The sequence below is a fragment of the Ochotona princeps genome, chromosome 13, assembly GCF_030435755.1.
Source record: "Ochotona princeps isolate mOchPri1 chromosome 13, mOchPri1.hap1, whole genome shotgun sequence".
NCBI classification, from domain to species: domain Eukaryota; kingdom Metazoa; phylum Chordata; class Mammalia; order Lagomorpha; family Ochotonidae; genus Ochotona; species Ochotona princeps.
This window is the reverse complement of record NC_080844.1, coordinates 13594629-13617478: the sequence shown is the minus strand read 5'-3', so window position 1 is coordinate 13617478 and position 22850 is coordinate 13594629. Positions and strand designations below refer to the sequence as shown.

At 46.4% G+C, this 22850-nt stretch overlaps 1 protein-coding gene across 4 annotated transcripts in view; it reads right to left on the bottom strand.

Moving 5' to 3' along the window:
• Positions 1 to 14586, bottom strand: part of IDE (insulin degrading enzyme) — a 113566-nt gene extending 98980 nt beyond the window's left edge. For 2 of the 4 annotated variants that reach the window (XM_058671112.1, XM_058671113.1), the window contains exon 1: positions 10335 to 10488. In XM_058671112.1, the coding sequence (XP_058527095.1) occupies positions 10335 to 10432 (98 nt within the window). In that variant the 5' untranslated portion in view covers positions 10433 to 10488. Of the gene's footprint in view, positions 1 to 10103; positions 10127 to 10334; positions 10489 to 14564 lie in introns of those variants that run through there. The other 2 variants (XM_058671117.1, XM_058671116.1) reach the window with 2 other exon arrangements.
• Positions 14587 to 22850: the final 8264 nt, after the last annotated feature.

The following is a 22850-nucleotide window of genomic DNA, read 5'->3' as shown; positions in this document are numbered from 1 at the left end:
TGTAACTACACTACCCCATATGCAGTAGTCTCTAGCCACATGTGGCACAAAATATGGCTAGAACGACTGGGGAACTGAACGGTTCATCTAAACTGGCACATCGGGTTAGTGGCTTAAAAAAATATGCACAAATCACATTTAAAGCAGTGTGACTCAAAACATTAAGTAATGTAGGCAGAGAAGATACCCAAGATCTAGGTACCAATGATATAGAATATTTCTGGTAGAAATAAAATCAAACAAAATCCCTATAACAACATTATTTTTAAAATTAGGGCTATTCATAAATGACTGCTATTTGGCAATTAACTACCTGTATAAATTATTCTCCAACACAATGTTAAATGAAAAATAATACCTCAACGAAGAAAAAGTTTGTATAAGTGTATCAAAAGTAGACAAACTGATATGCTGTGAAATTATCTAAGTATAGGATAGCACAACCTCTATAGGAAAAAAAAAGGAGTTGGGGAATGTAATGGTGTAATGGGAAGGCGAGCATAGAGGGCCAACATCAGTGCAAATGTTCTATTTCCTAAACTAAATGTAGGGACATGGGCACTCATCTTGTTACTCTTCTTTGTCTTGTGTCTGTAGCATGTCTAATATTAAGTCAATAAGAGCTTAAAAAAAAAACAGGCAACATATGATTTAATGTCAAATTGATGTTTCAAAATCTCTCTAAATCATTAAGCTTAAATAAGGGAAAGATAACTGTGTGATCAGGATAAGGTCTAAAACGGAAGGAGCAAGGTGGTTATTTGACACAGAGGAATGCCATTCAGGGCACCTGCATCTCCTAACAGAGCGCCTGAGTTCAAACGTCCAATCTGTTCCCAAATTCAGCTTCCTGCTCAGAAGTACTCCGACAGGCACTGGTAAAGGGTAAGGTGGTTGGCTCCCTACTGCCCATGCGTGAGACCCAGACTGAGTTTCCAGGTCCTGGCTTTGACCCGAGTCAGCCATGGCTACCACAGGCATTTGGAGAGTGAACCAGCACATGAGAGATCTCGCTCTCTCATGCACTCCCTCTCTTTCAAATAATTAAAAACTTAAGAAGTAAAAAATAGTAATTTTAAAAAAGGAATTCGGGCCAGTGGGAGACCAGAAGAAGCTTCTGGTTTCCAGTTTCTAACTGGCACAGCTCTGACTGTTGCAGCCATTTGGGGAGTGAACCAGCAGACGGAACATCTCTATTGCTCCCTCTCTTTAACTCTGACTTTCCAAGTAAAAAGGAGGAAAAAACAAACAAACAAACAAACAAAAAAAAACCCCAAAAAACAAAAAACAGGAATGGAGTCAGCTATATAAAAAAAAAAATCAGGAAGAACATTCCAGTTAACTATAGGAGACAGTAAGATACAGTAAGTTGCTAATTCTGACTGCAGAAGAGTGTTGGATCGGAAAGTCAAGTTATGCCAGCCAACAGGACACTTAAGTGCTGAGTCAAGAAACTTTGGCTTAATTTTGAAATAATGCAACCACTGGAACTACATAAGAACATGGGGAAAGTAATATAGAGTTAATAGGCCAGTGACCCTAACAATCAGTTTGTAGGGAGATAAGAAGCTGGAAAAATCAATTTTAAAACTAAAGATGATAAGGGCCTATCCTAGGGTGGTGACAGAGAGTCAAATGACTCCAGCAGAGGTTTGGACAACATGTGTTTTTTTTTTTTTTTTTTTAAGATTTATTTATTTTATTACAAAGTCAGATATACAGAGAGAGGAGGAGAGATAGAGAAGAAGATCTTCCATCCGATGATTCACTCCCCAAGTGAGCTGTAATGGGCCAGTGCGCGCCGATCCGAAGCCGGGAACCAGGAACCTCTTCCGGTCTCCCATGCGGGTGCAGTGTCCCAAGGCTTTGGGCCGTCCTCAACTGCTTTCCCAGGCCACAAGCAGGGAGCTGGATGGGAAGTGGAGCTGCCGGGATTATAACCAGCGCCCATATGGGATCCCGGGGCGTCCAAGGCGAGGACTTTAGCTGCTAGGCCACGCTGCCGGGCCCTGGACAAGAGGTTAACTGAGATGTTCGCATCTGCTACAGAGGTGCCGAGGTCACAGTCCTGGCTCTCCTGCTAACAGACACTCTTGCTTGGAGCAGCAGGTGGTGGCTCCTGTCATCCACCTGGAAAGCCTGGATTGAGTTCCTAGTTTCAGCATGGCCCAGCCTTAACTGCCCCAGGCATCTGGGGAATAAGCCAGTAAACAGTAACTGTGTTTCTTTCACTCACTCTCCCCGCCCCCCAAGCTGTGTCTCTTTGCCTTTGAAGTCAATGGAATAAATTGAAAATAAAATATTTTTTTTAAGGATTACCCCAAGAAACTTTAGGATAAAAGCCTCAAGGGAGTTTGGCTTTGGCAATTGATAATGAGGGAAAAGAGGTTCAAAGATTAAGTATCAAGCCAAGCTGAGAAAATAGGTAACACCAACAAACACAAAACTAGAGAAATCAGCAGAGAAAAGCGTGTTTTTTCTTTTCTTTTTTTTTTTTAAGAAAGAACACTAATTAAGTTCTATTGTAAATACATACTGACCTACTGTGTCAGGTACAACACGACACCATCTCTTCAGAAAGCAGCATGTGGACCTGCGCAGTAACCAGTGACTAAAGTCCTCACCTTGCACACCTGGGATCCTATATGGTCAGTTCTAATCCTGGTGGCCTCCGCTTCCCATCCAGCTCCCTGCCTGTGGACTGGGAAAGCAGTCAAGGACGGCCCAAAGCCTTGGGACCCTGCACCCACATGGGAGACCCTGAAGAAGCTCCGGGCTCCTGGATTTGGATCAGCTCAGCTCCAGCCATTGCGGCTACTTGGGGAGTGAACCAGTGGACAGGAAGCTCTTTCTTTCTGTCTCTCCTTCACTCTGCAAATCAGACTTTCCAATCAAAACAAATAAATCTTAAAAAAAAAAAAAGAAAGCAGCATGTGAGACTCAGAAAAAATAAATGCAGTTACATTTTTAATAGGAAAAAAGAGTAGCCATTCAATTCTTTGGGAAGAATAAAAGATTTTTCCAGCTTTTAACTCTGAAAGAATTTTGTGACTCCCACTTTCATTTATTTAATTTTCCTTAATTTGAGGGACAAGGAGAACTCCCATCCAACAGAGTGTGGGCGAGGTGAGAACTCAGTCCAGGTTACGCACATGGGTGTCAAAGACCCAATTAGGTGAGGTGTTACTTGCCTTCCATCACCATGCAGGGTGTGCATTAGCAGGACGTTAGTCAGAAGTCACAGCCAGGTGCTAAGCCCAAAACCATAATATGGCACAGACTTTCATTTGCTGCAATAAATGCCTACCCCACGTGAGTCTCACCTTCAAAAGAAGGAAACAGTGCTGCAATAAAAGAAAAAAATATTGAGATATTTTTCAAAATAAATTGAAATATACCATGAAACACAAACGTAGAAAGGACTGATAAGTGGGCCCGGCAGCGTGGCCTAGCGGCTAAAAGTCCTTGCCTTGAACGCTCCGGGATCCCATATGGACGCCGGTTCTAATCCCGGCGGCTCCACTTCCCATCCAGCTCCCTGCTTGTGGCCTGGGAAAGCAGTCGAGGATGGCCCAAAGATTTGGGACCCTGCACCCGTGTGAGAGACCTGGAAGAGGTTCCAGGTTCCTGGCTTCGGATCGGCGCAGCATCGGCCCGTTGCAACTCACTTGGGGAGTGAATCATTGGTCGGATGGAAAATCTTCCTCTCCGTCTCGTCTCCTCTCTGTATATCTGACTTTCCAATAAAAATAAATCTTTAAAAAAAAAAAAAAAGAAGTGACTGATAAGAGGTGAGATATAAAGGACCTGCGACAATGGCTCAACGGTTAAATCCTCACCGTGCATGTGCTATGATCCCAAATGGGGGAGCTGGTTCATGTCCTGGCTGCTCCACTTCCCATCCAGCTCCCTGCTTATAGCCTGGGAAAGCAACAGAAGATAGCCCAAAGCCTTGGGACCCTGCACCTGCGTGGGAGACCCAGAAGAAGCTCCTGACTTTGGATTAACTCAACTCCAGCCATTTGTGGCCACTGGGAGAGTGAACCAGTGGACGCAAGAGCTTTCTCTTTGTATCTCCTCTGCCTTTCCAATAAAAATGAAATTACTCTTTTTTAAAAATTGTATAAAATTTTACTTTACATGATTTTTACATATTTTATTAGGGTGCGAAGGGTCAAGGCCTAGAGGAAAGTGGGTGAGATTATTGTCTTCCATGTTCTCTTTTTTTCCTCCCTATATCTGGGAGGAAGGGAGAGATGAGGAGAGAAGCCACACTCAGCCTCCCAACCACCCCAGGGTCCCCGATGTGGGGCATGCTCTGAGGGTCATACTCAAGTGGTTTCGTTAGTTCAACAGTTCTGTATTGTTGCTGATCTTGCCATTCCAATCACGATGAAATCTCTCCAGCCTCCACTGGCTGACCTTGTCCACCTTAGAGTCTCCGTTTGCCCAGGTGTTCATTGCCAACTGGGGCAGCTGATCAATTTGTTCTGTCTTCCATCCTCTGTTATGCTACCAAGTGTCCTCTGCAGGCTCCAGTTTACTGCTATATCCTCCATGTGCATCTGGGTATGCTGTCCACCGTTCCATCTAAGCCACTGAGGAGGCCCAGCTCTGACACATGCATTCCATGTCAGACCACGGAACCTGACATTTTCTCCATGGTTGGAATTCTGAATCCAGCAGTTCAGTTGGGGGTATTCTCAAAGAAACTTCATCTGAGATAATCTCAGAACTGATTCTTATGTGTGCTTGCCAATACAGGGTCTAGCACAGTCCGTCACCCTAATCAGCTTATGTACAAGCTGGTGGCTACAACTGCTGGGTCAGTTATCTCCAGCCCTGTCTTCTATGCAAACTAATGGTTGTTGCAGTCCAGCCCGATCCTGCCCACCGCACACTAGGCCTTCACGTAAACCAATGGGCGTTGTAGCCTAGTCAGAGTGACCTGCAACAACCCCCACCAGGCCTGCCCCCTACCCTGGTGCCCATGCTTGCCAATATACAGCAGACTGGTCCTGTCTGTCCCACATCCCATTCAGCTCTCATACATGTCAATGGGCATTGAAGCCTACCTAGTTCAACACAACCAGCTCCACTATCTAGCCCACACACATCTGCCATTGGGTGTCACTCTCTGTCTAGCCATGCCTGCCCCAGTCCTGGTTCTCATGCTCACCAGTCAGAGTGGCAACCCAAGAGGAAGGTGCTCATTGTTTCCCCAATGGGCTCACTGCCAGTCCTGGATCTTGCACTTTCTAAGTATTACTGCAGTTTAGCTTCACAGAATTTTCCCCCCATACCAGCATGTGCCAGCTTATGTTGCAGCAAAGCCCAACCAACCCTCACCTACTCTGGCTTATACATGTACCAGAAGGTACAGTCCGTCCAGCCTGGCTTGTCTCCAATCCAGCTTACATGCAGGCCAACAGGTGTTGTAGTCCTGCCCGGCCTGCTCTGCCCCCAATCTCAGTTCTCACGCTTATCAGTGGAAATAATGGTCCAGCAGGGGAGCTCCCTACAGCCCCCTACCAGATTCACCCACTCTCCCCCCAGGTCTCACATGTGTTGGTTGGGTGCTGTAGCCCAGTCGGGCATGGCCCGCCTCACCTCGGCATTTGCCAATGGGTGCTGTAGCCTAGCCAGGCCCAGCCTACCTCAGTTCCAGCTCATACTGGTGGGCCTAACCAGCCCAGCCAGTCCCCAGTCCTGGCCCTCATATTAACTGGCTGATATTGTGGCCCAACCTGGCATGACCCACACATTCTGGCTCTCAGATTTACCAGATGGTAATATAAACTGGCTCAGCTGGGCTCTCCCCAGACCTGAGCCAAACATAAGACCATGCATACTACAACCTGGCCTGGCCTGGTCTGGGTTGCTCCCTTTCTTGGTTCTGGCACTCACCTGCAAGGACTGTGTCCCGACAGAGGAGTTGCCCAAGCTCCTCCATCAGAACCTTTCCCAATGCCAGATCTTGCACACACTGGTATATCCATGGGACAGCCCTACTTCGTCCACCTCCTGTCCTAGCAGGAATAGTAACCTTTCCTGACTGGCCTTCGCCCATTCTGGTTCTTACTGTTGGGTGCTACAGTCCAGCCAAGAATAGTCCACACCCAAGGACAGCTCACACATGGCTCAGCAGAGCCAGAGATCTGGCCCAGCCCATCCTACACCCACCCTGGTTCTCATGATCACCAGTGGGTGAGGAGGCTAGCCTAGTCCAGCACACCCCAGACCCAGTCCACACCTGTACCGAGGGAGACTGCAGACATGTCCAGACCAGACCATAGCCCCCATTCTGGCCCCCGCGCTCACCAGTAGGACCCACAACGCAGCCAGGGCATCCCCTTAGCTCCCCAACAAGGCCTAATCCCAGCCATAGATCTCACACGTGCCAATGGTTGCTCTGACCTAGTTTGGCATAGTCCCTCCCCGTCTTGGCCTTTGCCTTTGGATACTACAGCCTGTCCTGGCCCAGCCAGGCCCTTGTCCTAACTCTCGCTGGCAGGTGCTACAACCTAGCCCTTCTTAGTCTGCTCTCATTCCTGACTCTGGTAAATTAGCAGTATGGCAGCCTAGCCCAGCTGTACTCCATCCTGGTTTCTGCACTTGCCAGTGGGCTATGGTTTGCTTGGCCCTGCCCAGTAAGACCCCTTCCAAAACCAACTCACACACTTACTAACAGATGGAGCTACTTTGCCCAGCCTGTCCAACACCCAGGCCTGGACCACGTGCTCATCAATGGGAGCCATGACCTATTGGGGGAGTTTCCCAGGTTCCCCTACTTGGGACACTCCCAGACCCACATCTCACACATGCCAGTGGGTGCTTGGCCCTTACCCCGCATGGCCTGTCCCATCCATCCCAGTCTGACGGCCCAAAGCCATGGGACCCTGCACTCACATGGGAGACCCGGAAAAGACTCTAGGCTCCTGGCTTCGGATCAGTTCAGCTCCAGATGTTGCGGTCGCTTGGGAAATGAATTATCAGACAGAAGATTGTCCTCTCTGTCTCTCCTCCTTTTCTCTCTCTCTCTCTCTCTCCCTCTCTCTCTCTGTCTCTCTATATATATACCAACTTTCTCTCTCTCTCTCTCTATATATATATATATATATATACCAACTTTGCAATAAAAATAGATAAATCTTTACCAAAAAAAAAGATTGTCCCCAACTTTATCTCTCAGGATACATACAGACACTGTAACCTTACTAAGCACGATTTAAGCTGCTGTTAATTAAAGATACTCAGACTACTAAAAGGCAATGTTTTCTGACTAAAAGTAACTTTTGAGGATGGAGCAGAGAGCCAGTATAGTGGCATAATAGGTTAAACTATTGCTTGTAATGCCAGAATCATATAGGAGCACAAGTTTGTATCCTAGCTGCTGTACTTCTCATCCAGCTCCCTGCAGAAGATGGCCCAAGTCTTGGGACCCTTGCAACAACATGGAAGATCTAGACGGAGTTCCAGACTCTTAGCTACAGCTTGGTCTAGCCCCAGCCATGAAGGCCATTTGGGGAGTAAACCAGCAGATAAAAGATCTCTCTCCCTCTTTGTTTCTGCCTCTCTCAATAACCCTGTCTTTCCAATAAATACAAACAATAGTTAAAGAAAATTAGCATAGGAGCAGAATTAGCATAGGCGCAGATATTTGGCAGGGTTAAGATTCTACTTGAGATGTTCCCGTTCAGCACTGCAGGCTCTGCCCCAAATTCCAGCTCCCTGGGAGGCAGAGGCGATGGTTCAAGGACTTGTGGCCTAGCCACCAATTTGAGAAACTCAAATGGAGTTCTAGACTCCTGGCTTTGGCCTGATCCAAGCCCCTGCTGCTGCAAGTCTCTAGGGTTTAAACCAGCAGATAGAACACTGCTTATATTTCCTTACCTTAAAAAAAAATGGGAAGATAAGAGCCTGGATCTTAACAGTTAATCTCACTTGGAATACCAGTTCTCCAGGCCTGTGGGACAGACTAATGCTCAGGTGACTCTCAAGTAGTTGCCACAGACTAAGCTATTATCTCCAGGTTCATATCTCAGTCATCCTCATAGTTCAGTCATTCTAAAGAAACCCATTTGATCCAACATGGCTCAACAGACCACAAGGACGCTTCTTTTTAAGTGAATTGACCATACATAGATGCTTTACCATGTATCTCTCAAGAGTTTAGACTAGGAAATGAAGGTCCAAATACCAGCAGAGGTAGTGTAAGGGAACAGTCATGAGTCCAGGCTCCGATCAGACGTGTGTCAAAACTCAGTTCCTATAATAAATAGCTGTATGGCATTCTGTCAAACCATTCTTCCTACAGTAAGATCAACTTGCTATTAAATTAAAACTCGAGTATGTAGTAGCTTTAAGTGTTCTTGCTTTCCTTCCTAAAACTATGTCCCAATCCTGCACTTCAGTTAATAGCATCAGTCACTCATTTTTAGTGTAAAGCTTTCTAGGTGGTTGGTCTCACTCATCACGCTTTGCATCTACTGAGTTTCTCTGAGAACAATCTTACTTTGAAACCCACTGGCTGCTGAACTCATGACATGATGATGATGAACGAAAAGTGAACAGTACTGAGAGAAAACAGGAGAGCAAAACCTAATCGTAATTGTGACATACAAACCACTCAGCCATCTAAAACAGCTGGAACATGCTTTCTTGGCAATCAGAAATACGTCAGGCTGGAGCAATCTGAGATGAAGCCTAGGCTATCAGCAATGACTTTAAAACAAAATGAAGCAGTCTAGCCAGAAAGAGCCTGACACCTGCCTGTGCTGATCCACTCCCACCCTCTGTTCAACTCAGCCATCATTTCGCCTGTGGAGGTAGATTTTGTGGAGACAGAGGCAGGGGAAAAATAACTGCCATAGATTCTTCTTTTGCGCTAGCCTTTCTTCAGATCACTGATACCATCTTAGCCCAGACAGCAAAGATCAAATTCCAACAGGTTTCTCATCCTGCAGACTACCACCAAGCTAAACTACCAGTTTCAGCAGCTGAAAACAAATTCAAAGCATAGTTTCAACTTCCCAGCTCAAATGCTTAATAAGCTTCTCACCTACTTTTCACTATTGTCCAACAATTTAATGGGAGAAAGCCCAAATTCAAGGCCCAGGCTAGCATGATTCCAGGCTGTTACTACAGAGCTTTAGACCTCCAGGGAAACTGTCGAAAGCCCCAACAAATCTGTTCCCTGCCCTCCCAAGACAAACCGGCTACAATCTAGGCTGGGAACCGCCCCCACGTGCCCACGAGCCACCACTGCCACCACTCCTTCCGAGGTCAGTCAGGACCTCCTAATTCGGTCTAATGCAAGCACACGCAGCCCATACTGACCCGCTTTCAACCCTGTGAAACACATGCTCTACAGGGAGCTACACTCTTCTTAATCCGCTCCCGTCACATCACAGCTTCCCTGGCAGCAGGCAGACCCGCGGACGAGACACAGAGAGAGCCTATCACCGTAGCACGTCCTGGATGTTAATGATTTGAAAGAGCAAGCAGAGATAGGAAGGGTAGGACAAAGCTGCTATGGATCTAGTGTTTACGGTAAAAGGTGTTTAGCGTCCACCGCGAGGCGAAGAGGCAGCATGCCAGTGGAAGCCCAAAAAAAGAAAGAAAGAAAGAAAAAAAGAAAAAAGAAAAAACTGTATCCCGATCCTGGGCTTGCCACAGTCCCTACAGTTGTGGGGGAAATTCCACAGTCTCCCCCTTGGCAGCTGCCGTAGTAGTGGATCCCCCAAGGATCGTTCGGCTTCCCAGTTCCCCGCGACGGAAAGCCCAACACCGTCTCCTCAGCACGGCGGAGGCTGGCAAACTTTTACCATTCCCAACACGAGCACTGCTCTCCACCAGAGAGACACTCAGCGCCCACGGGCGTGAAAATTAAAAAAAGAGAGAGAGAGAGAGAGAGAAGAAAGCAGAGCTGAGAGAGCGGGGTGAGAGGCGGGCTCGCCGGGCGCCTCCATCCCTCGGCCAGGGGAGCCCGCCTCACGTCCCCGGGTCCCGTCGTCGCAGGAGGGCTCCCCGAGGAGGGTGCGGTGCCCGGGTGACTCCGTCACCCCCGCACTCGGGGCACACAGCCCCCGGTCCGCCCTCACCAGCCTGAAGGACGTCCTCCAGCCCAGGCCGGGCCCGCCTCGCCTCAGCCCCTTCCGGGAGCAGCCGCGGCCTCGGGGCGGCCGTCCGAGCCCCGGTTCGGCGGGAGGGTCTGCGCGAGGGGCGGCGGCGGCGCCGTTTCAAGTGCTGAATCACCACTTTGCAACCCCTTCCAGCGCCCAATCACCTTGGCCCCGCGGGCCCCGAGCGCCCGGGCGCTCCGTTCCACTCACCCGCAGAGGCGCTCCGAGGGCGACAGGCGGGCAGCGAGGACGGAGCGGAAGGCGCAGGGCAGCGCAGGGTGCAGCAGCCACGCCAGCCGGTACCGCATACCCCGGCGCAGCCGCTGGGATCACGGCGAACGCTTCCTTGCGCCGGGAGCCGGCCCTGTCCACTGCGCATGCCCGGCCTGCGGCGCCAAAGCGCGCCGCCTCCCGGGAGCGACGGGGAGGTTTCTACTCCGGATTTTGCTTAGCGAGCCGGACGCAGGCGACAGGGACGGCGGGGTCGGACGGCGAGGCTATCCTCTGGCCGGGAGCCCGGGAAACGCAGTCACCAGGCCTTCCTGAAAGGCGGAGAGGATCTCCACTGGGTCATTCCCGGGTGCACACATGCGGGTGGCGGTGTGTGTGTGTGTGTGTGTGTGTGTGTGTGTGTGTGTGGCTGAAGGAAGAGGGCTGAGGGGATGCCCTCGTGATACACGGAGGGGATTCCGGGGCCCTGTTTTCGGGGTGGCAGGTAGTGGCCAGGGTCCCCGACCCTGCAGGTGTTTTGTGGAATCAGATCGGCAGGCGCAGCGGCCTCACAGAAAACGGATCCTCGTTGTGCGTTCCGCGGACTCCCTTCCTAGAACGAAAAGGAGACCTGAGCTGTGGACACAGATGCGCCACAGAGGAGGCCTGGGCGTGCAATAGGGCACGTTCAGACGACTCCAGAGGGACATTTCCATCTGGGAAGCCAGCAGTCCTGCTAAGAGAAGGGGGAGACGGGGCCGGCCACGGCAAAGACATGGCACTGATTAACCTTAAAAATACAAGCTACCAGTAGCACTAGGACTACTACTACTGGCTGGCAATTCAAGTCCTTACTTTTCAGATTTTTCTCCCTGGTGGCTTGGTTTGGCTTTGCACCCACAAACAGTCTAGGAGTAGCTGTTATGCATCTGATTGCTTTGTTTTTGGCCCGGGTCTTGAAGACTGCCATTAGTGATCATGACTCCGCAGCTTAAATAATCTTCGATTTCTTTCTGAGGTCTGAGGTGGCGGTCAAAAGCCTGCAGCCAAGAACAGCCTGCTGATTCCCATTATGACTTAAAATGGGAATTCAGCAAGACAGTCCCATAAGCGAATTGATGCTTAATCAATACTAGCATCCCATATGGGCACTGGTTAGCATCCCGCTGCTCTACTTCTTACGCTGCTCCCTGCTAATGTGAACAATGCCCCCAAGTGCTGGGCACCCACGAGGAAGATCTGGAGGGAGAGTGTTAGGCTCCTGGCTTTGACTTGGCACAGTCCCAACATTTGGGGAGTGAACCAGATGATGGAAGATCTCTCTCTCTGTAATCCTGCCTTTCAAATAAATAAATAAATAGATAAATAAATAAAGTTACATTAGTACTTCCAGCCCTCTTGGAGCTGCTTCTGTAAGAGTGTTATTGCAGAATTTGAATACATATGCTCACTTCATGAAATTTGTAATTGGGTTAGGTCAAGGATGGATTTATTTTTTGTAGAGCCTGGGATGTATACAAATTGGGATATTTCTTTTAGAAATAGAATACCAGTTAGGAATACTGTAAAATGGACAAAGTTAATATTTAAGGAGAGTGAATCAGATTCAGGAGCCTTCCTTCCTCCGGAGATTTCCTTAGCCGATGAATTAGGAATGCTTACATAAAAATGCTTCCAGAGTGTTATTAGTTTTTCCTCCACAGTTCCCAGTCTCAAGCCCTGAAATTTAAGCCAATTTGGCTTCACGATAATTCTACCTTAGGTGGGAATGGTTGTACTGGATAAGAAAGGGTAATAGTAAGATCATCTCAATAAAGAGGGTATGGAGAGAAACTAGCAACTGAGGGTCCACTGGATGGCATTGCACCTCGGTCTTTGGTTGGACATAAATCCTTAATCTTCACATGCATATGTCCACTTACCAGAGATGAGGCAGTTGTGGCACCGAGAGTTTCAGTACTTGCCAACTGTTGTATATCAAGTGTTTGGAGCTGTAGTGTGAGCCCAGAATCGTTTGATTCCAAAACTTTTCATTCCGTCATTTCATTCACTTAACGGATACTTATTGAACGCCTTCTAGGTGTCATTATTTGAAATGCTGGGGAGAAGCACTGGAGTTCTACCATATCATTAATCTGCCTCGTCTGATGCCAGCATCCCATATTGCGATGCTGGTTTGAGTCCTATCCACCCTAGGAAGGCACTGTGAGCTGGCCAAGCCCTGGAACCCCTGCAGCCCATGTGGGAGAACCTGATGGAGTTCCTGGCTCCTGACTTCATCCTGACCCCAAGCCCTGGCTGTTGTGGCCATTTGGGGAGTGAACCTTGTCTCTCTGTCACTCTGCCTCTCAAAATCTTTAAAGAAAAAAGTCTGGGGGATATAGCAGTGGCGGTGGGGGGGGGGGGAAGGATGGAAGTTGCTGTGCTCATGGAGCTTAACTTCTAGCTGTGTGGGAAAGTACAATAATCCAACAAGTGAATAAATAATATGAAGAAAAGTAAAGAGCAGGATAAGGAAATTAGAACTTATGCATAACATAGCTATTTGAAGTAAGATGGTCAAGAGGGCCTGAGGGCCCGGCATGGCAGCCTAGCGGCTAAAGTCCTAACCTTGAACGCGCCAAGATCCCATATGGACACCGGTTCTAATCCCAACAATCCTGCTTCCCATCCAGCTTCCTGCCTGTGGCCTGGGAAGGCAATCTAGGATGGCCCAAAGCCTTTGGACCCTGCACCTGCGTGGGAGATCCAGAGGAGGTTCCAGACTCCTGGCTTCAGATTGTCTCAGCACCAGCCATTGCAGCTACTTGGGGAGCAAATCATTGGATGGAAGATCTTCCTCTCTGACTCTCCTCCTCTCTGTATATCTGACTTTCCAATAAAAATAAATAAATCTTAAAAAAAAAGAGGGGCTCTCTGCAGAGATAACATTTGGGCATAGCCCAGAGTAGACATTGTGAAGATGTGGAGGATAATGTTTGCCCACCTCAAACAAAAAAACATGAGGTGTGAACCACGTGGACAAGAAGTAGAACAAGGTAATGTGCTTAACTTATTCCTGTCCTAAAAGGAAAAACTAGACACAGATTCAAATATATGTATTCTAACACACTTGAATTCAAATATAAATTACTTATGTTTGGGGCTGTTATGACTTATTGGGTTAATTACCTATAATACGGGTACCCCATATGTCTCCACTATCCTCTACTCAAGGGCAATCCAGGGGACAAACACATTACATCACAGTGTAAGGATGTAATCAGCAAAATTCAGAAGGTTTGGACACTGTAGGAAATGAATCATCTGATTCATTTTAAATAATTTTCAAAATAAAAAAAAAGCAGATTGTAAGAGGTCTTAGAATTGGAAAGCTGGGCTCGGCACAATAGCCTACTGGCTAAATCCTTGCCTTGCATCTACCAGAATGCCATATGGGCGCCAGTTCAAATCCTGGCTGCTCCACTTCCCATGCAACTCCCTGCTTGTAACCTGGGAAAGCAGTAGACGTAGAGGGTAACCAAAGCTTTGGGATCTTACACCTGCATGGGAGACCCTGAAGAGGCTTAGCTCCTAACTCTGGATCAGTCCAGTTCTAGCTGTTGGAACCACTTGGGATGTGAACCAACAGACTAGATGCTCTTTCTCTCTGTCTCTCCTTCTCTCTGCATATCTGCCTTTCCAATAAAATACATACATCTTTAAAAAAAGAATTGTCAGGCCCAGCGAGGTGACCTAGCAGCTAAAGTCCTCTCCTTGCATAGGCCAGGATCCCATATGGGCACCAGTTCTAATCACTGTAGCTCCACTTCCCATCCAGCTCCCTGCTTGTGGCCTGGGAAAGCAGTGAGGGCGGCCCAAAGCCTTGGGACCCTGCACCCGTTTGGGAGACCCAGAAGAAGCTCCTGGTTCCTGGCTTCAGATCTGCTCAGCTCTGGCCATTGCGATCACTTGGAAAGTGAATCAGTTGAACAGATCTTCCTCTCTGTATATCTGACTTTGCAACAAATAAATAAATAAATCTAAAAAAATTATCAAGTTGTAACAACATTTTTATAAAATATGGGATCAGCTTTGTGACACAGTGAGTTAATCTGCTGCTTATGATGGCGGTATCATGTGTGAGCACCAGTCTAAGTCCCAGCTGCTCCAATTCCAATCCACCTTCCTGCTAATTCATCTGGAAAAAACAGCAGAAGAGGCCCAAATACTTGGGCCCATGTCACTCACATGAGCTCCTGGCTGGCTTCAGCTGGCCCAGCCCCTGCTGTTGAGGAAGGTCATTTAAGGAATGAACCACTGGATGATTCATTCTTTTTATCTCTCCCTCTTTCTGTAAATCCAAAGAGTACAGTTTTTTTTTTTTAAAGAAAGTCAATTGATACGAACATATATAGATTCTTTTTTTGTTTTAAATTCTTCAACAGGAGCGGGTGATTTACCTTGCGGTTGGGATGTCTGACACCCACATTTGAGAGCCAGGTTTGGTTCCTAGCTTCAGCTCCTGACTCCAGCTGCCTACCAGTACAGATCCTGGGAAGCATTGGTGATGGCTCAAGGAATTAGGTTTGTGTCATCCTTGCGAAAGACTTAAAACTGCTTTCCCAGCTTTTGACTTTAGCCCAAGCAGGCTCCAGCTATGGTGGACATATGAGGTCAGAAAGTGGGAATTTTCTCTGTATCTCTCAGATAGACTAATTATTTTCTTTAAAGACTTACTTTTTATTTGAAAGGAAGAGTTACACAGAGAAAGGAGAGACACTGAGAGAGAGAGAGAGAGAGAGAGAGAGAGAGAGAGAGAGATCGTCCATCTGCTGATTCACTACGCAAATGTCTGCAATAGCCAGAGCTGGGCTGTTTTGAAATCAGGAACCTGGAGCTGCTTCTGGATCTTGCATGTGGGTACAGAGGCCCAAGGACTTGAGCCATTGTTCACTGCTAACCCAGACACATTAGCAAGGAACTTGATTGGGAGTATAGCAACTAGGACTCAAAGCAGCAACTGATGGGATGATGGGATGATGAGATAATGGGATGCTGGCACCTCAGGCAGAGGCTTAACCTACTACTGGTTAAAGCTTTTTCTTTTCTTTTTTCTTTTTAAGATTTATTTTATTTTTGGGCCTGGCGCCATAGCATAGTGGTTAAGGTCCTCATCTTGCACACCTGGGATTCCATATGGGTGCTGGTTTTTATTTTTATTGGAAAGCCAGATATATACAAAAAGGGGGGGAGACAGAGAGGAAGATCTTTTGTCCATTGATTCACTCCCCAAGCAGCTACAATGGCCGGTGTTGAGCCGATCCGAAGCCAGGAGCCAGAAGCCTCTTCTGGGTTTCCCAAGTGGGTGCAGGATCCCAAGGCTTTGGGCTGTCCTTGACTGCTTTCCCAGGCCACAAGCAGGGAGCTGGATGGGAAGTGGAGCGGACGGGATTAGAACTGGCACCCATATGGGATCCTGGCATTGAAGGCGAGGACTTTAACCACTACACTATCACGCTGGGCCCTAAAAATTAATTTTTAAATTTTAAATTCTATTTTTAATATTGTCTATATAGTTGAGAGGGATGGAGAGGGTTGAGGTATGGGAAGAGGTGGAGGAGGCAAAAATATTGTTTTTAATGATTGAAAAAAAAAAGAAGACAGAGCAAGAAACAGAAAAAAAGCAGAATTAATCAAATGAAATGTTTGGTTCTTATTTGAATCCTGACTTGAACAAACCCACCATGAAAAAGGTACATATGTGAGATAATTAGGGGGAAAAAGTGAGATAATTAGGAAAGTAGAAACACTAAGTAGTGATTACTAGCATTATATTAATTTTGTAGGCATGAGAGTGGTAAGACTTATGTTTTTTATTCATTTCAGCTATATAGTAAAATATTAGGAAATGAAATAAAACGATCTTGGGATTTGGTTTAGAATAATTCGCTGGAGGGCTGGCATTGGAGCAGTGTGTTAACCCCCAACTGGAGTGCCAACTGCTCATATCAGAGTGCTTGCTTGAGTTTCAGCTGCTCTCCTCTGAGCCAGCTTTCTGGCAATACACCTGGGAAGACAGTGGATGATGGCTCACGGGCCTGGACTCCCATACCCATGTGGTAGATCCAAATGGAGTTCCTGGCTGCTGGCTTTGGCCTGGGGCAAACTTGACTTAATGGCCATTTGGAGAATGGACAGCAGATGAAATCTTCCTTTCAAATAATTTTAAAAAATGTTTTAAGCATTTACTTGTTTTTATTTGAAAGAAAGAGTTATAGAGAGAAAAGGAGAGACAGGATGAGAGATCTTCCATCTACTGATTTATTTCCCAAATGGCTGCACAACTGGAGCTGGGCATGTTCAAAGCTAGTAGCCAGGAGTGTCTTCCAGGTGTCCCACTTGGCTGCAGGGCTCCAAGTGGTTGGGCCGTCTTCCACTGCCGTTCCAGGCACATTACCATGGAGCTGGATCAAAAGTGTAGCAGCCAGGACTCAAACAGGCACCCAAATGGGATTTCAGTACCACAGGCAGAGTCTTAGTCTGCTACGGTATGGCACCAGCCCTTTTTTAAAGAATGTTATTGAAAATGTGGTTGTAGAAGAAGCAATATTGATCATGAACTGATAATTATTGATGGATTCCTGCGGTATATCAAGTCTTAACAAATATTTAAAGACAAAAATCACATGAATAAGATACTACAAGGCTCATTTTTATATTTATTTTAGATGTTTCAAATGGTTGTGATGGCTTTAAAAATGACGATTTGAAATGCTGCTTGTAATACAGTTTTGCAAAATTCTCCGTATTTTGTAACCTGTTTTATTTCTTTGGGAGTAAGCATTTTTGCTTAGTATTGTGCTATTGTATATGTTTTGTCCAGGTTGTGTAATAATGTTTCAGTCCATCATCCAGCTTTGGCTGCTGAAACCACACAGCTATGAGGACCTTGTCTATGTTTCTGTTAGACTGCTTTTCAGTTCTGTATTGAGTATATTAAGTACTGTAGAACAGATGTCACTTCTTTCTTTAAGGCTATTTTGTAATATATATAAGAACTGGAATTGTGTTTTTAAAGATCATTCAAGGGCCCGGCGGCGTGGTCTAGCGGCTAAAGTCCTCGCCTTGAAAGCCCCGGGATCCCATATGGGCGCCGGTTCTAATCCCGGCAGCTCCACTTCCCATCCAGCTCCCTGTTTGTGGCCTGGGAAGGCAGTTGAGGACGGCCCAATGCATTGGGACCCTGCACCTGCGTGGGAGACCCGGAAGAGGTTCCAGGTTCCCGGCATCGGATCGGCGCGCATCGGCCCGTTGCGGCTCACTTGGGGAGTGAATCATCGGATGGAAGATCTTCCTCTCTGTCTCTCCTCCTCTGTGTATATCTGGCTGTAATAAAATGAATAAATCTTTAAAAAAAAAAAAAAAAAAAGATCATTCAAGTATGACAATATACTGTCTGTGTTTTCACCATTTAAAGTGCTATTTACTAGTTCAAACTTAGAGTATTTCATGTCATTTAATAAAGTGACCAAAATGTGAAAAAAAAAATTGAGGATGAGGTTGTAGAAGAAGCAATAGTGACCATGAGCTTATAATTATTGATGGATCCCAGTGGTACTTATACCACTCTTTGTATTTGAGTTTCTTTTTAATAAAATATTTTTTAATTTTTAAGGCAGAAAGAGAGAAGCGGATGGACAGACTCTGAGAAAGTTCCTATTCATTGCTTCACTCCCCAAATGCCCATAATGGTATGGAACAACGCTGAAGCCAGGGGCCGGGACCTCAACTCCCGTCTCCCACCTGGGTGGCAGGACCCTACCTGAACCTTCAGTTGCTGCGCCTCACGCTCTGCATTAGCAAGAAGGTTTAATCAGGAGCTAGAGGTTGGACTCAAACCCAGACATTCTATTTGATGCAGGCATCTTCACTGGTGTCTAACTACTGGGACAAATGCCTGTCCCTGCATATTTGCTTTAAGTACAGTACTATGGTAATAAAATATGTAAAAGCAACATGAAATTTTAAATGTACTTATATATGTGAATTATTATAACTTTGTTTATTAGGAGCTTTGCTAAATAACTCATATTTGCTAGGTAAGTTTGAGTTATAGACAATGCTTGAAATATTCATGCAAAAATCAGTAATTTGGACCTGGTGCAGTAACCTAGTGGCTAAGGTCTTCGCTTTGTATGCACCAGGATCCCATATGGGCACTGGTTCGTGTCCCAGCTGCTCTATTTCCCTTCCAGCTCCCTGTTTGTGACCTGGGAAAGCAGTGGAAGAGAGCCCAAAGCCTTGGGACCCTGCACCCGCGTGGGAGATTGGAGGAGGCTCCTGGCTTTGGATCAGCTCAGCTCCGGCCATTGTGACCACTTGGGGAATGAGCCAGGGGATGTAAGATCTTTCTCTCTGTCTCTCCTTCTCTCTACAAATCTTACTTTCCAATAAAATAAAATAAAAATGTTTAAAATCAGTAATTTGCATTTTGGAAAGGTTGGGGGAAGACTTCAGATGGTACAAACATCAGGTGCAAAGGTTTGGGACCCAAGAAAAGTCTGGCATGTTCCAAGAGTTGGGGGAAGTCCCAGAAAATTGAAACCTCTTCTTCCTTTCTCTCCCAATTAGCCTTTACAACTGAGACTAATGGGATGCTGGCAGCCACACGTTAAGATTGTCCACATACTCTGCTCTTGGAGTATTGGCTGGGTGTTACTTAGGAGTCTTAAAAGAACATAGCAAATGATGCTTATAAAGTATTTTTAAGGCCTTAGAAGAATACTGAGAGTTAAAACTCCAGTGTGCAAACAGAATTCTATAATACATGTGTTGAATGTTCACAACGTATTCCATAAATAAGTAAAATTGAAAAAAAAATCAAAACCATAATAGTATATTCATGTATGATTTTAATTGTTTAAAATATATGTAGTCATTGGAAATATGTATTAAAGATTAATAGTGATAACCACTGTCTAGTGACATCTAATGTCTATATATAGGAGTTCCAGAAAGAACAGAGAAAATGAGTGAAAGATCAATGAATAATAAAAACATATTTCCCTGAACTGATGAAATGAGTTGTCAGACGGAAAGGATCCAGTGACTGCTCAACCATATGGATGAAAACAGATGCATCAAAGCATGTCACTGCAAACTCCTCTAGTCATCAGAGAGAAACATTCAGCTCTGAACAGGCACAATAAGCTAAATATGGATGCTGATGCAGCCAAAAATTGTAATAATAAGCATCTGGGAAAGAGGCAGTGGAAAGGACGGAAAAGTCTGAAAATTGATTTGTTATCTACTCTAGGAAGTTAGTAATATTTAATGTTATTAATGAAAAGGAAATAACTATACAAATTATAACAATGAATACATGTAAATACTAAAACAGTTAAAAGTTCAAAGTACACGATAAGACACAACAGCATCTTTCTTAAGTTTTAGAATTTTTTGCAGTATTTTTTTAAAGATTTATTTTATTTTTATTGGAAAGTCAGATATACAGAGAGGAGGAGAGACCGAGAGGAAGATCTTCCACTTGATAATTCACTCCCCAAGTGACTGCAACGGCCGGTGCTGGAGCTAGGTGCAGGGTCCAAAGGTTTTGGGTGGTCTTCCGCTGCTTTCCCAGGCTTCAGGCGGGGAGCTGGATAGGACGCGAGGCTGCTGGGATTAGAACAGGTGCCCATATGGGATCCCGACGCGTTCAAGGTGAGGACTTCAGCTGCTAGGCCACCGTGCTGGGCCCAAGTTTTAGAATTTTTATTTGTATTGGAAAGTCAGATATTCAGAGGAGAGACAGAGAGGAAGATCTTCTGTTCATTGGTTCACTCCCCAGGTAGCTACCTGCTTTGTTGCAAGTGATCACAATGGCTGGAACTGAGCTGATCTGAAGCCAGCAGCCTCCCATCTGGGTGCAGGGTCCCAAGGCTTTGGGCTGTCCTCAACTGCTTTCCCAGGCCATAAGTAGGGAGCTGGATGGGAAGTGGGGCTGCCAGGATTAGAACTGGTGCCCATATGAGATCCTGGTGCGTGCAAGGCAAGGACTTTAGCTACTAATCTACGGTGCCAGGCCCCAGTTTTAGAGTTTCTTCTTCTTCTTTTTTTTTAAGATTTATTTATTTTTATTACAAAGTCAGATATACAAAGAGGAGAGACAGGAAGATCTTCTGTCCGATGATTCACTCCCCAGTGAGCCGCAACAGCCAGTGCTGCGCCAATCCGAAGCCGGGAACCTGGAACCTCTTCCGGGTCTCCCACATGGATGCAGGGTCCCAAATCTTTGGGCCATCTTTGACTGCTTTCCCAGGCCACAAGCAGGGAGCTGGATGGGAAGTGGAGCTGCCGGGATTAGAACCAGCGCCCATATGGGATCCCGGTGTGTTCAAGGCGAGACCTTTAGCTGCTAGGCCACGCCACCGGGCCCTAGAGTTTTTTAAATTACTATTTTTTGTTTTTTAATTGCTGGAAGGACAGAGTTACAAAGAGGAGAGATAGAGGAAGATTTTCCATCCACTGTTTCACTCTCCAAGTGGCTTCAACATCTGGAGCTAAACTAATCCAAGGCTTAGGAGCTCTTCCAGGTCTCCCATGCAGGTACAGGGTCCCAAGGCTTTGTGCCATCCTCCAGTGACTTCCCAGGCCACAAGCAGGGAGCTGTTTGGGAAGTGGAGCAGCTGGGTCATGAATTGGTGCCCACATGGGATCCCAGTGCTTGAAGGAGGATTAGCCAATTGAGTCATTCTGCTAGGCTGAGTTTTTGAATTTTTTTAAAAAATAATTATTTATTTGAAAGGCAGAGCAATATATTGAGGAGAGAAAGATCTTCCATGTTCTGGGTCACTCCCCAGCCAGAAGCCAGGAACACCGTTTAGGTTTTTCACTTGGGAACAGGAGCCCTGCTGTCTTCCCAGGAGCATTAGCAGGGAGCTGGTTCAGGAGGAAGACAGTACTCTGATTCGGGATGCTAGCATCTAACCTACTGTGCCTCAACATCAGCATTTAATCTTTACAAATATGTTCAAGATGTAGGAAAAAAACATGATCAGCTCAAAATAATTTGTAAAAGAGCACATGCTCCTGAGAAATGCCAAACCAGACATACGGCAGCCATGTTGTCTTGGTGGAACCTGGGCTAATTTACTCATAAACTACTCACACTCAATGTCATCTGTAACAATGAGCAGACAGATTTGCAAGGGAGAAATGCTGATGATTAACCTTAACAGTCCAAACTCCATGAAGGCAATGTGGAAGAACATTTCCGAGATAGGCATCAACTTCGTGCAACACAATACTTGGAAATGTCCATAAAACTTTACTCATCTCCATTAGACGAAGTCATGAAGGCAAGGGCAATTCAGTCGATTCACTGCCACGTGTGCAGAAAGCATTCAATGAGAGTATGCAGAGTGGCTACAGGCACGCGGAACAAATGGAAAACTAAGGCAGCAAAGAAAGAAGTTACAGCCTGGGACTCGGAATCTGAACAATCCTCAGTTCCTCCCCTGACACTGGACAGCTGTAGGGCTACAGACAACATCTCTACCTAGCCTACTTACTGATAAAATGGTGAAACACAATTGTTTAGAGCTTTCTGAAGACATGTGGGCTACTCCATACAAAGTCTTTTCTTAAAAAAAATTGTTATTGGAAGGGCAGATACAGAGAGGAGGGGAGACAGAGAGAAAGATCTTCCATCTGTTGATTCACTCCCCAAGTGGCTACCACAGCCAGAGCTGAGCTGATCTGAAGCCAGGAGCCTCTTCCAGGTCTCCCATATCGTTGTGGAGTCCCAAGGCTGTGGGCCGTCCTCCACTGCTTTCCCAGGCCACAAGCAGGGAGCTGGAAAGCAAGTAGAGCAGCTGCAATATGAACTGGCGCCCATATGGGATCCTGGTGTTTGAAGGGCTTTAGCCACTAGGCTACTGCACAGGGCTCTGCATACAAAATCTTTAGCATAGAGGTTGACAGAACAAATGATAGTGCTATGGTTTATGTTTGAAACTTAATCCCAAAAATACTATGTTAAGGTAGTGAGAATTACATGAGGCTGAGTGGAGGGGCTTCCCATGATAGCATTAGTGAGTTTGTAAGAAGTTAGGTTGGCTGGAGTGTGGTAGCCTGACAACTCAGGCACATGATGTCATCCCCATGTTATGATAGAGAGATGGGGCCCTCAGCAAATACTTGTACCAGCCCCTTGACTTCCTGGTCTCCAAAGGCGTAAGCAACATAAAACTTTATTTTTTATAAATTACATTTTAGGGCCTAGCGGCGTGGCCTAGCGGCTAAAAAGCCCTCGCCTTGAATGTGCCAGGATCCCATATGGGCGCCGGTTCTAATCCCAGCAGCTCCACTTCCCATCCAGCTCCCTGCTTGTGGCCTGGGAAAGCAGTGGAGGATGGCCCAATGCATTGGGACACTGCACCCGTGTGGGAGACCTGGAAGAGGTTCCTGGTTCCCGGCTTCGGATCGGCGCGCACCGGCCGTTGCGGCTCACTTGGGGAGTGAATCATCGGACGG